This window comes from Rattus rattus, chromosome 1 (assembly GCF_011064425.1).
Source record: "Rattus rattus isolate New Zealand chromosome 1, Rrattus_CSIRO_v1, whole genome shotgun sequence".
NCBI classification, from domain to species: Eukaryota; Metazoa; Chordata; class Mammalia; order Rodentia; family Muridae; genus Rattus; species Rattus rattus.
Window position 1 is genome coordinate 58,670,308 of NC_046154.1, and position 13,553 is coordinate 58,683,860.

The 13,553-nt window shown below is 40.5% G+C and overlaps 1 protein-coding gene across 1 annotated transcript in view; it reads left to right on the forward strand.

The window, feature by feature from the left end:
* Positions 1 to 13,553, forward strand: part of Fggy (FGGY carbohydrate kinase domain containing) — a 364,908-nt gene that overhangs the window by 255,380 nt on the left and 95,975 nt on the right. The window contains exons 10-11 of the mRNA XM_032901907.1: positions 5,296 to 5,357; positions 12,467 to 12,614. Coding sequence (XP_032757798.1) covers positions 5,296 to 5,357; positions 12,467 to 12,614 — 210 coding nt within the window. The remainder of the gene's footprint in view (positions 1 to 5,295; positions 5,358 to 12,466; positions 12,615 to 13,553) is intronic.

Sequence of the window (13,553 nt, forward strand, 5' to 3'; positions counted from 1 at the left end):
TACAATTGATAGTTTTGCTAAGTATACTAGTCTGCGTTGGCATCTATACTCTCTTAGAGTTTGTTGAACATCTGTACAGGACCCTCTGTCATCATGGAAATATTAGGTGGTATCCTGATAGGTCTGCCTTTATATCTTTCTTAGTCTTTTTCCCTTGCAGCTTTTAATATTCTTTCTTTGTTCTTTATGTTTACTATTTTGATTATTATTTGCTGAGGGGATTTTCTTTTCTTGTCCAGTCTATTTGGTGTTCTGCATGCTTGATAGGTTATAGAAATTTTCTTCTATGATTTCATTGAAAATATTTCTGTGCTATTGATCTGGATTTCTTCTCCTTCCTCTATTCCTATTATTCTTGGATTTGGTCTTTTCATCATGTTCCATATTTGCTGGATGTTTTGCTCAAGGATTTTATTTTTTGATTTAACATTTTTATTTCCAGTTTTTTCTCAGTTTGGAATTTCTTTTCTGATTCCATAAAAGTGGAAAGTTTTATGTCTTGAACTCTTTTCTTTACTTTGTCCCACTGTCTATCTTTGTTTCCATAGATTTCATTAATGGACTTATTTATATCCTCTTTAAGATCCTTGAACCTATTCACAATAGTTATTTTGAAGTTCCTGTCCTTTCAGCTATATTGCATTTCTCCAGGCATATTAGGGTTGCTGGGCTTTAGTGGCGACATATTGTCTTGGTTTTCCTTCTGTTTTTATGCTGACACCTAGGCATCTGGGTTTTGGATGATTGTAATTCTAGTTGTTGATGTCTAATTGGATAGATTTTCCATTCCTTGGCTTTAGTTGCCTTTCTGGATCTCAAGAGGCTGAATATGCGTTACCTAGTAGAGAGTCCCTTCTTCAGAGTCCCTGACAGAGATCGATACCGAGGGTCCAAGCTAGAAGTTTCTAGGTAGGGATCTGACAGGAAGGAGTAGGGATGGGATATGGGGGGTGTTGAGGCTGAGTAAGAGGATCCATGTGTGGAAGAAATGGTCTGTCATTAGTACCTGTGGAGTCTCTGGGGAAGGGAGGAAGAGAGGGATGACAGCGCACTACAGATCATCTGCTACAGGGCTGGGAACAAAACTGGGAATTGGAATTGGAAGACAGAAAGCAGAGATTGCCTACCTGATTTCCGGGCCATTGGGTTTCCAGGGACAGAGTACCTTTGGGTGTTGAGATCTTCCAAAGACAAAGCAATGGGCTAAAGGAGGAAGGCTATAGAAAAAGGTCTTAGTAGAACCCTAGCAATGGGGCAGAAAGAAAACAGAGGTCACAGCCGTGGTCTTTAACAAGCTGGGAATAAGACTTGGGGGTAGTTGGAATTTGAGCATGGGAAGGACAGTGAAGATGACCTACCTGATTGAAACCAGCATGAACAGCAGGTTTCCTGGGAGTGGGAGCCTGCAGTGTTAACTCTATCTCTCTGTAGAGATAATTTTACTGAGAAAAGAAATCCCATCTGTCCTGGTTGCACTAAACCCCTGTGTTTATTCACTATGCCTGGAATACTCAGTTAACATGGGTAGAATCGTGAGAAAACTATAAGCACCATAGACTATATTTGAATTTGGACATAATGCATCCCTTTGTAAGAAAAAGTACTTTTATTTATCTTTGTATCCTGCTTTTAAAATGATAAACAGCACAAAATAACCATATATCAGATGTTAGCTTCACAAATAAATGAACCAATTAACAACTAAAGATAGATAAATCCCCAGCCTGCTTGTGAAGGAACTACTTATGAATTAAATCAGAATTTATCCACTAACTAATAAAAATTGTTCTATGTAAATCTAATATGAAATTTGTAAAAAACAAAACATAGTTAGCATTCTCTTTCAGTGATGTTTATACTTTCCCAAGGACTATGATGAGGAGTCCACAGTTCCACCCAGCAGCATGGTTTCTTTCACTCCCCTCTTCTTAGAATTTCATGAATGAATGAACAATTTACATCACTCCCCATCTCCTTTCCTCCACTCCCAATTCTTCCCTTGTCTGACTCCCAAGGAATTTAATGATTTATTTTTCTATAACTACTATTCTCTCTCTCTCTCTCTCTCTCTCTCTCTCTCTCTCTCTCTCTCACACACACACACACACACACACACACACACACACACACACACTAGTCAACCCAATTAGTATTGCTTGAGTATACCTGTGTTTAAGTCTGATCAATTATAGTTGACAAGCCTGTCCCTGGAATATTGATCCCTCCCCCCCCAATTGCTCGTCAGCCACCTGTGTTCATATTTTTATGGGAATTTTGGGTCTGGGTAAAGTTAAGGTCTTTTGGTTTTGGTTTTGGTTTCCCCTTCTGGATAAGAAGACAAGAGAAGTAAAGAACTAAAATAAATTTGAAAAAAATATTGCTGGCATGGTCATACATGTCTATAATCACAGTGCTTGAGAAGGTAAAGCAGGAAGATCATGAGATTAAGTCCAGCATGGACTGCCTGAGACTCTAGTTCAAAAACTATGAACAAAAACAAGGGCTTGGTAGGTAGCTCAGTGCATGGAAAAGGCCTTGGGTTCATTCTTCACTATCTCAAAGTATATTGGGGGTATAAAAACTCATGATGTAGATTAATAATACACATTACAAGAAAATAGTTGTGAAAATGATAAATCACTCTCCGAATCTAATAATGTCTTTACTTTTCCCACAAGGAAGTGTCATAGCCTCAGAAGTAATACTAAGAACTATGTTGAATAGGAATGAAATACATAGTTTTGTCTTGCCTAAATAAACACAGATCCAACGATGCCAGGTTTACATTTTTGGTATATTGTCCTTGCCTGCAAATTCTTTGTTAACAATGCTGATGTTTCAAGGAATGCCTTCCCTTTGTGATTGTGCATGTTTGACCATTTGTCATGTTAGCATGATAAATGTTTTCTAGCGAGAATCAGACATGGACATTGCTTTCTTCAAGAGCAGGCTTTAAGACAGGTTGGAAACTCCAGTCTCAGGATTTCTTGTCTTTTGTGGTTTCTCTCTGCCAGATGAAATGTCAAAACCCAAATGCCTCATGGGCCAAAAGGTAGTATCAATGATCAAACTTATCATAGAGGCAAAAGACTTGTTCTGATTCCACAGGGACATTTCTTTTGCCCCTACCATACTCTGAGATCCGGCTCAGATTCCCCCACTTGGCAGAGGTGGGCACAGGGAAGAGAGTCTTGATAATAAGCAAGTCATTCATCCCGTGCTTGCTTCAGAAGTATTTATGTGCTGTGTGGGCTACCCGACTGCCTTCCTTTTACATCCTTATGTCCTTCCATCTCCATGCCTCTCTAATAATAATTACCAAAAGACTGGTTCCCTACTCATGGTAATGTACTTTTTTGTATGGTGTGTATACATCTCACTGTCCTCAGAATCTAAGCACACGTCCTAGTTTATTTAGCATTCAATAAACACTAAGTAACCATTCATAAAAGAACCTCCATGTCTTACTGGAAGTTCATTTAAATATTTGCTTTGTGACTCCTAATGTGCTTCCCATAAAATTAGCATTGAATGTGAAGATTTGCCTTATCTTTACATCTGCCTGTAGCCTGTTAGAAAACTATCAAGATTGGCTACTCAGAGAGTATGGATAGAAAACAGATGGTAAAAAATGGGATTGGGAACAGGATGGACAAAGGGAATACCTCTGGATAAATGTTTCTGTATCATCCTTTCCTACAGAACCATGGGCATCTCTCATAGCCCCATAACGTGTTTAGAAGAAACAATGCTATGTGACAGATATGTAGGCTATGCCTTAACAGTGACCCAAAATTGGACTTAGAGAAAATATATATTGCAAAACTGCATGATTTTTTTAAATGACCAGTTTCTTTGGTATTTTGAAGAATTTCCATAAAATTGCTCCTGATAGAATTCACTAATTTACATTCAACCTACAACTTTATTAGGCCACACAGCATAGCAGTTACTAATAGAACATTAGCTGTCAGAGACCACAGTTCGAGTCCAAGATGTGACCCTGTGACCCAAGACAAGTTAGTTCTCTAATTTCAGTCTGTAAGCCCCAGTTTCTTATCTTCTTAATGTGACCTAGGAATGCTGTTTAAAACAGAGCTGGTTATGAAGGAGAATATTGGGGTGCAGAGCTGCTTAGTGACTCTTTCAAAAACACAAAGATGGTGAGGTGCAGAACCAGAACCTGGCCTCTGTGTCTCTGGAAAAATGTTGCTCCCTTCATTCACAGCTCTGGATCTTAAGGAAAACACTCACTTTCCATGGGGCCAAAACAGTCTGTTCAAGCCTGATTGAAAATAATTCCTTCCAAATGGATGTTTTAGACTTCAGGAGACTGAAGTAAACACTCAGAAATACACAGATTAGTGAGCAGGCAGGGAGACGTGTTGAGAAGCATTGATGTTCCCAGGCCTATTACATGTTTTCTTTAGAGCCACCAGGGGGATTAGGAATTAAATCCTAGACATAGTAGTCCAGATAAGATCTGAACAATTCAGACATTCCTGCCCTAGCAGTTTCCCTGCTCTCCCCTGCAACAGCTTAGGGGTGGGGGTGGGGTCTCTTGGCTTCTTATCTGTGCTTAGCTGGGACTTGATCATCATTGTTTCACTCTCACCCTACCTCAAAGACTGCATTAGGGAAGGCACAGCTGGTTCTAGGCTGCTTAGAAGTGGCAGCCTGGATTAGGAGGGAGAAACAAAGTAACCCAGAGACAGTTAGTTCTTTCCACAAGCAAGAACCTTTGTCCTTTTAACTGACCCATCTTTTCTCAATCTATTTTCTAGGGCAGGGCTACTTCCTATGACCAGCTTAGCATTAAGAGTCCCATCTGCTGTTACTCTTCCTCCTAAATTTTGTATAATTCCAAGGCTCCTGCACTAAAAAAGAAAGCTACATTTCTAAAATAATGCATATATTTGCATTTATGATTTTTGGGATTTTGTGGGTTTTTTTTTGTTTGTTTGTTTTTGTTTTCCATGTGGGAAGGTGTAATGATTGGAGAAGAAGAGTAGAAGGGAGGATAAGTAAAGGCCTGCTATGAGCACATGGAGGGAAGGGGGGATGGGGAGAGAAGGGACAAAGGAGAGAGGGCAAGAGAGCAGGGAAGAGAAGAGACAGCAAGAGCAAGAGAGCAAGAGCGTCTTTTTGTTGTTGTTTCGTACTTAGATTCTCTATGGACAAAGAGTTGAACAAAGCATGTGTGTGTGTGTGTGTGTGTGTGTGTGTGTGTGTGTGTGTGTGTACCTTGAGGATAAAGACATTGTGAAACTGACCCACCTCTTTTGTGTTATTTAGATAGATCACATGGTGCAGAGCCATCCTGCCTTTCCTGAACTACAAGCCAAGGCCACAGCCAGGTAACTCCTTCAACTGTCTCCGTCATGGCTTTTCTATGTGAATGTAGGAGAGGCATTGGTTTTCAGAAGTTGTATGATTTCTCAGAGCTTATGGACAATGCAAATGTTTGTCAGGACTTAAGATAATCACCCAGATGGTTTTGAAAATACATTTGTTAAGTTTGTTTTAGAATGATCTAAGAAAAATCAGAGAAACTACTCCCACACACAGATTGCATGGATGAGCAACCCTGATGGAGATGACTGTGTCTGGATTTTTGAAGTCATAAATTCTTGGTGTTACAGCCCAGCTTGCCTCCTTGGTAGATGTGTGGTCATGCACAGGTTACTCAGTTTCCTACTTCATCTGTGAAAGTCAGAATAGTAAGTAATATACAGTGGCTTCTGAGATATATGAAGTAAGATGGAGTGCAGAGGAGAACAAGAAAATCAATGTGTGTTAACTTACTTGTACAAAAGAACCATAGGAAAATTAAGTTAGATAATGAACAAATTTGGCTCTCATAGAGTGTGACTAGGAAACAGATGGTTAAAAATGGGATTGGGAATAGGATGGAAAAAGATAACACCTCTGGATAAATGTTTCTGTATCACTCTTTCTCATAGAATCATGAGAAGGCCTCATAGCCTCATAACATGTTTAGAAGAAAGAATGTTAGATAGAAAATTTATAGATGGTTGATCAGATATAAAGGTAAATTATATATATGTATATATGTATATTATGATAGATAGTTGATAGATACATGATAGATGATAAATGATAGATAGATAGATAGATAGATAGATAGATAGATAGATAGATAGATAGATAGATAGATGGTAGACATAGACAGACAGACAGACAGGAAGACAGCAGGATGTATACTTGTGATAGGATGGACAAAATGAAATATAAATAGTAAAACCATTCCTTCTGTATCACAAAGGAATAGCTTACCTATAATGCTATAATTCCATACGTGTTATTAGAATACTGTGCTCCCAGGGTATAGAAAAGGAGCTGTATTACCAAGCCTTCCTCTAGGAATCATGGCAATGTCATGACAACTAAGAAGGCTTATACCGTGTACTCTCAGCAACCGGTGCTTTCCTTGGCTTAGTGAAGAGGTAGTCCATTAATCTGCCCTAAACTCCCTGGTTGGTATGCGTGCCTCCTAATGTTTTGGATTTATGAATGCAAGACACGAATAGCCTTATTTTAAATATGTCTGAACAGAGCAGTGGCTGGGCCACTCCCTAACTCCATGTGGCTAAAACAAACTCCCCTCCAATATTTCTGAGTTAATACTTAATCTATAATTCATCTTTGCTGCCCTGGACCCTGCTGGGGCTGCTTTTCCTGGATTTACATGACCGTTAGTCTGTATAATGCAGCTCTCCTGCCTGATCTTCCTGCTTCCCCAGCATGGTAGTATTGTCTTTCTCTCTCTCCTGTGTTTCTTGTTCAGAAAAACGAAAGGTCCTGCCTCTGTCTCCCTGCCCAGCTATTGGCTGCTGATAACTTTATTTCTCAACCAGAGCCAATTGGAGGCAGGGAGCCTCAGTGCAAATGTGCAGGTTCCTACGTGATTTCAGGAGACGAATTAACACAGCATTAAAACCAATCCACCACAGCTTTGGCATACTATAACCTTGAACAAGAATTCCAAACTTCAAATCAACATTGGGATTGTGTATCAGGTTTTGCTGATGATATATTTGATGTGCATGACATTCTATAATTAGAGTTCTTTTCATCACTTGGTTCCATTGAAGTAAAGGACTTTAATGGTCAACTGCCAGAGAGAGAGAGAGGGAGGGAGGGAGGGGGAGAGAGTTGGGGGGAGGAACCAAATTTGGAGTTTAGATCTAAATCAAATACCAACTATGATATCCTCAGGGATATCAATATGTAAATATTTAATGCTCAATAGAAACAGAATGATTAGATCTTTCAATGGAAAATAGCTTCTAGAACATTCTTCTACAGGGAATCCTCATTTCAGTTTATGCTGCAATTAGATAAAAGGGGAAATGTGATAAGCTTGCAAACTCAACCTGAAAATCAGAGATTTCTAGAATTCAGCCTAGAGTTAGACCTGGACTTCAACCCTGTTGACCTCGTGTCACTGCTTTCCTGTTCTTCTTATTCTTTAAAGCTAAATTTCTCCAACAACTTTGGGATACTTTTGGTCTTCATTTAATCATTTTCTTCTCCTTTGCCTGTTGTAGTTTGAACACTACCACTTTCAACTCCATGAAAGATTTGATGTTGATGTTTTTCAGTGACTCGTGCTTTGGTAAATGCACAAGACACTCACTTCTCACATTCTCTGCAGCATGTGGCTTCAGGGATTCCTAGGGCTTCCCTTTGTCATGCCTGCTCCTTGCATTCCAAGATGGGCTTTTTTTTTTAAATTCCAGCAACATTAGTATTCATCACAGCTAGTTCTCTGGCAGTCTTTTACTGCTTTGCCATCCATTCCAGAGTAATCCTAACAATGCTCTTGACTTCATTTCTTGCTGTATTTTGGTGAATCTCATACATATTTATTGAATAAAATTAGTTTTCTTCTACCTTCCTATTGCTATCATCTTATCACACCAGATCTATTTTGTACAATGCTCTCATACCTTAGGTCTTAGAATGAAAAGCACAGAACTCTGTTAAAATAAAGTTGTCTTTTCACAAAAGAGGAAAATCCATAAGCTTCCTTGCTGTGACTTGGGACCTTTTGAAGACACCAAAACAGAACACCTCCCTTCATAGCTTAGCTTCAGCAAATCCTGTTTGAAATTCTAGGAACAAATATACATAAACAAGTATAAGATAAACAGATCCTTCTGATCTACCATAATCCTTTTAGTCCCCGTCTCCCATAGAAATGTCTTGAGAGCTTATAAATTCAGTAAACAAACTGGATGTGCTCATACATGTACCTGGCAACCATCCTTCTAAACGTGCAGTTAGACACCCAGGTGTTTCACCTCCTAGACAGAGATTGCTTGCCATTGAGCGCAGTTTCAGCTCTTCTCTTTGGCTTCCTATAGAAGCTAAACTTAAAATGTCACAGAATCAAGTCCTGTTGATAGCAAATCTTGTAGTAGATTATGTTGGCCTGATATATCAAGGTTGACACCTGAGCCAAGGTTAGATCTGTTGGGTATAACATATATTGTGAACATTTATGATAGATGAGAGAAAAAACAAAAGCCTGCTTTTGTAGAAATTATTCATATATATGAATATAAGCATTTACATATAGTATAACAAATGCATATATATTGAAATTGATAAATTCTGAATGGAAAAAAAATGTGGTAACTTTGGAAATGTAAAGCAAAGACTACTGGGACAACAGGAGATGCTGTCCTTGCAGTAGGACCTTAAAGGAAGGGACAGAACAAGCCAGGATACTTGAGAGGCCCCTTCCACATGGGAAGACCAGAAAGTCTCTAGGTCTTCTGCAGCAGCCAGCTGTGAAGGCCCTGCTCCTGGATGCAAGTGGAATGGAGGCTCTCAGCTTTCCCTGAATTTTCTGGAATTTCATTTAGTGTAACTCAGGGGTTTTTTGTTTTTTGTTTTCTGGGGTTTTCTTTGTTTTGTTTTGTTTTTTGATCACATTGGTTCCTTATGGAATGCCACTGAGAATCAATTTCTTCAAGTTCACTGTTACTTTGGTGTGACACGTCTAGATGCAGTTAAAAAATTCTTGAAAACACTAAAGTCATCCCCACTGCCCTCACACAAAGCTGCACTGAGGGAGGGCAGCAAGGGAGTCAGAAGCTGTGTTCAGCACAGGTAGCTAAGGCGATATGACCAACAACAGGGCCTTGAGATGATAGCCAAGGTGACTCTGAAGTGACAACTGCCATGGGTCAGGGAGATGAGAATATGTATTTGGACCATATCAGCATTAGATGATAACTGGGGTAATAAAAGGAAAGCAGGGATGTAAATGAGTAAATAGAGTTAGAAGGTACCAAAGGAAGGTTAGCAGAAGAGCTTGTATATTTAAGGGACTAGCAAAAAGGAGATTAAACTGGAGAAGGATTAGAAAAATTAAAAATAATAGAGTGTTCTGGGGACTTAAGGAAGAGAACAAATGACAAAGACGGGGTGAAGTGGTATAACACGAGTGTCAGTACATTGTGAAGAGCAGACACCTGAGAAGGGACTGGAGACTGATAGCATGGTCGCTCCTTTCCGTGATTTCCTGGTGGTGGCGGCAGTGGCGGTGGTGGTAGTGCTGGTGGTGCTGGTGTAGTTGGTGTTGTAGTTGCTGTTATTGCCACAACATGTATTCTTACTTTTGGCTTCTGAATATCGTCATCATAAGCAAAATAAGAAGGTACCAAAGGCATGACTCTGGAAGAACTTGTATGTTTCAAGGACTAGCAGAAGAGATTGATCTGGAGAGGGGTTAGAAAAGTTGAAGCAATAGTGTGTGTGTGCTGGTGCTGGAAGGAAGAAAGCAAATGAGAAAGGAAGCCGGTGGACCTGGAACACGAATTGATTTGAGTGATTAAGGGCAGTATCTGCATTTAAGATTCTAAGCAACGCGACCTGAAATAAAATCTGTAACAGCAAAGGAGATGAACTACTTGTTAATGACCTGTCATTTCCTAGGGCACAGACTCTGCATGGAATCTTCCTAGCCTTATGTAAGATAGAGACTACTGAATCGCATTGCAAAAGAGTAGCCTGGACTTAGTATTCCTGCTCACCAATGAATTTGCTTTCTGGCTGTTGAGACTATGTTGTGTCGTCCCCAGTGGGGCTCGCTCTGAGACAGGATATATGAGACTGGCATTCATGTTTGGAGGGAGGACAATCCAGTTGGGATCATGGTTACTATGCTTGGAAGAGAGCAGACTGCCATTTGAGAAAGAATTGATAAAACATACAAAATGAAACAAAGTCAAAACCAAAAACAGTATCATGCAAGGTTAAAATTATGTGAATGATGATGTGCATTAGTTATTTTAATGTCTTCCAAGTGCACTTCATTTTGAATGATATACTCAGATAGCACACATGGTAAGGTATAATTGGAAAAGCATGTAGGGGAAGGACTGCATTCAAAGGATAAACACACAGCTGCGAGGAGGTTAGGAATCAGAGGGGTAAGCATATGCCCCATCCCCCAGGGATCACATTTGTGTATGAGTGGCCACATACATGGAGGCTAAATGAATCTCTGTTTGCAAAGACCCTCAGTAAATGGGACAATGACGAATCAATAGTCATTAGGCATAGAGATTCTATTGACCCAGATGTCTGAAGCCAAACTCCCACTCTGAGATTCCTTGAAAGGCAAATGAGAAGATTTATGGGCATTCACTTCTTTAAAGAAAAAATTAGACCCTAAGAGCACTGATGCCCTTCCTAAGGGGAGACTGATTAGAAATAGTGCAGACTCTTGACTTCTGATGAGAAAGGTTGTTCTTGAGGTTTCTATTATAAATATGGTTCCTGTTGAGTCAGACCAGCTAGGAGATAGAATGCCAGTATGTGATCATATGGGAATGTTCTGTCCTTCCCTTCTGTGGATGCCTCAGAGGGCCCTTTCCTAAAACTGAACTGAAATAACTGAAACAGATATATTATAGTCTACAATTGTGGGGGCAGGATCATGTGGACAGTTCCCTATAGTAAAGGACTTTTCCTTCTGTAAAGGATCTTAGTGCTGCATCCTCCCTGGACCACAGTGAAAGCTTGGTGCATGTTTCAGGAATGGCAGGAGCCGCCCAAATCACAATTGGGCTTTTCACCATTAATATTGTATTCCCCCTGCTAGAACTAAAGGCATGGACTGCAGATATCAGTAAGGGTTGCAGCAAAACCCTCACTAGGTAATACTCCCTTTGCTCTGCGGATGCTACAAACAGACGTTCATCAATTTGTACTCTCATGTGTGCAAACACCAAGTTGTTTTCTTTTTCTACACATTTTGCACATGAATCCCATATAATTTTTTACTCACTAAAAGAATTTCCCTGGACCTGGGTTTATAGACCAGTGGTTAAGCATTTGGCTGGCATTCTCAAAACTCTGGGTTTAATCCCCAGCACAAAAACAGTTCCAGTTTTTAAGTGTTTTTTGACATTTGCAAAAGCGGTCATTTACTAGGTGAAACTTTTGAAACTAGAAGTCACTTCTTCTAAAGCACTTTAAAAATGCAAATCACAAATTTTGGCAGAAGTAATCTAGATGCTAATCTCCTGGGGGCATTCCCCACGCTTTATGCTATGATGTTTTCTGGTCCGTCTTTGGGATCATTGGTTCTGAACTTTGGAAGGTGCATTTTCCAGAGATTCCCCAGCTACTGAAGCGTCATCTTTGTGTCATTCAAAGACTCAACCCAGTGAGGTAAGTATAATACTACGTCATAAACAGGAAAGAGGAGATCAGAGAGGCTCACCATGGCCACGGCAGACAACAGCATCTGAAACTAGCACTATCTTTACTCCCACACTCATCGTCTTTCTGACCTAACATCAGTGACTAAGGGGGTCATCCCAATTCTCCATTTTACACCTCAATCAACTGAAGTATAAATGGAAAAGCCTCCACGATAGCATTGCAAGGCGTGGTTCTGAATCACATGTCTAATTCTTGATCCTTGCTGTGTGCATGACTCGCATTCGTTGGATCCAGGAGAATGTATTTATCTCTATTTGTCATTTCATCATTTTTACAGTTAGGAAGACAGATTTCAATAAATCCCTTGCATGTTTGCATGCGTGGTCTCTGATCTTCCGAATAACCCTATGAGGTAACTTGGGCAAAGATGATGGGATGTTTCTACAGATGAGAAGAGGATAGTTCCAGAGCTTGGAATAACTGTCTCATGCTCACACACCTACCAGGAGTGAAGCCAGTGTCTGACCAGGTCTTCTGACTCCAAGCCCTTCCACAGGACATGCTGCCCTGGTGTGGCGAGGACAGTGCGTTATGAGAGTGTGGGCCTAATTCCATACAAAAGTAGCTGCTTTGCTGAAGATTTTGAAAGCCCTGTTCTCTTTCCTGGGTCTGATATAGAAGTGCAAATGGTTTCTTTCTGCAGAATAATTTGTTTTTCAACCCTAACCCCTTTTAAAATCAAAATCCACTTCTCTTCCAGATGCCAGAGTATATATGCATATTTGAACAGTCACCTGGATCTGATTAAGAAGGCACAGCCTGTGGGTTTCCTCACTGTTGATTTACATGTTTGGCCAGATTTCCATGGCAACCGGTCTCCCTTAGCAGATCTGACTCTGAAGGGCATGGTAAGTAAAAGCCAGTCCATGCACTGAGGTGAAGGCCAGCCAAGGGGTTACAAAGTTTGGAAAACACAAAGTGAGGAGAAAGGAAAAGAGGGAACAACTGAGGAAAGGTGGCCAAGAAGAGCTGGCTTTTCTCAGTTGCCTTGCTAAGGTCCAGTCACTGCTGCTCTCCTGAAAGACCTGTTAGCCAGTGTTGTTTCCAAGCCAACTCAGAGTGTCTTCAAATTAGTATTTCCTGTACTCAACTACTGCTGCGTCTTTTTGCCCTGGTGGGGCTGAGTCCTGCCTATGTCATTTTTACATTTACATTGATTCATAGTCATGTTTTCCATCTCTGTCTCCAGGGCACCCGCTACCTCAGTGGTAAATATTACCACCCATGGTCCCACTTCCTGAAGCTAAGTATTGGCTGGCCTGTGAGCCATAGCTGTTCTGAGCCCACAGCAAAGTTTCGGAGTTTCAGATTTAACTTCAGCTAAAAATATAATTAATAACTAATATTGGGGGATCAAGTCAGCTCTGTTATTTTTATTATTATTATTAATTTTATTCATTTACATTTCAAATGATACCCCCCCTTCCCAGTTACCCCTCCACAAACTTCCCCATCGCATCCTCCCCCATCCCCCATCCCCTTTGCCTCTATGAGGGTGCTCCTCCACCCATTCACCCACTCCTGCCTCACCACTCTAGAATCCCCCTGCGCTGGGGCACCAAGCCTCTCTCCCCTCCCATGGAGATAGGATAAGGTTGTCCCCTGCTATATATCTGGAGCCATGGATCCCTCCGTGTATGTGTATACTCTTTGCTCTCAAGAATATTTAAGGCAACTTTCCGTACAAAGATTGTGTACCATGCTGGAGAGTGGAGGAGGAATTGGATAGGCAACCTCACACCTGAATGGGGTTATAGTGCTTCCAAGCCAGGTAGGATCTGTAGCTG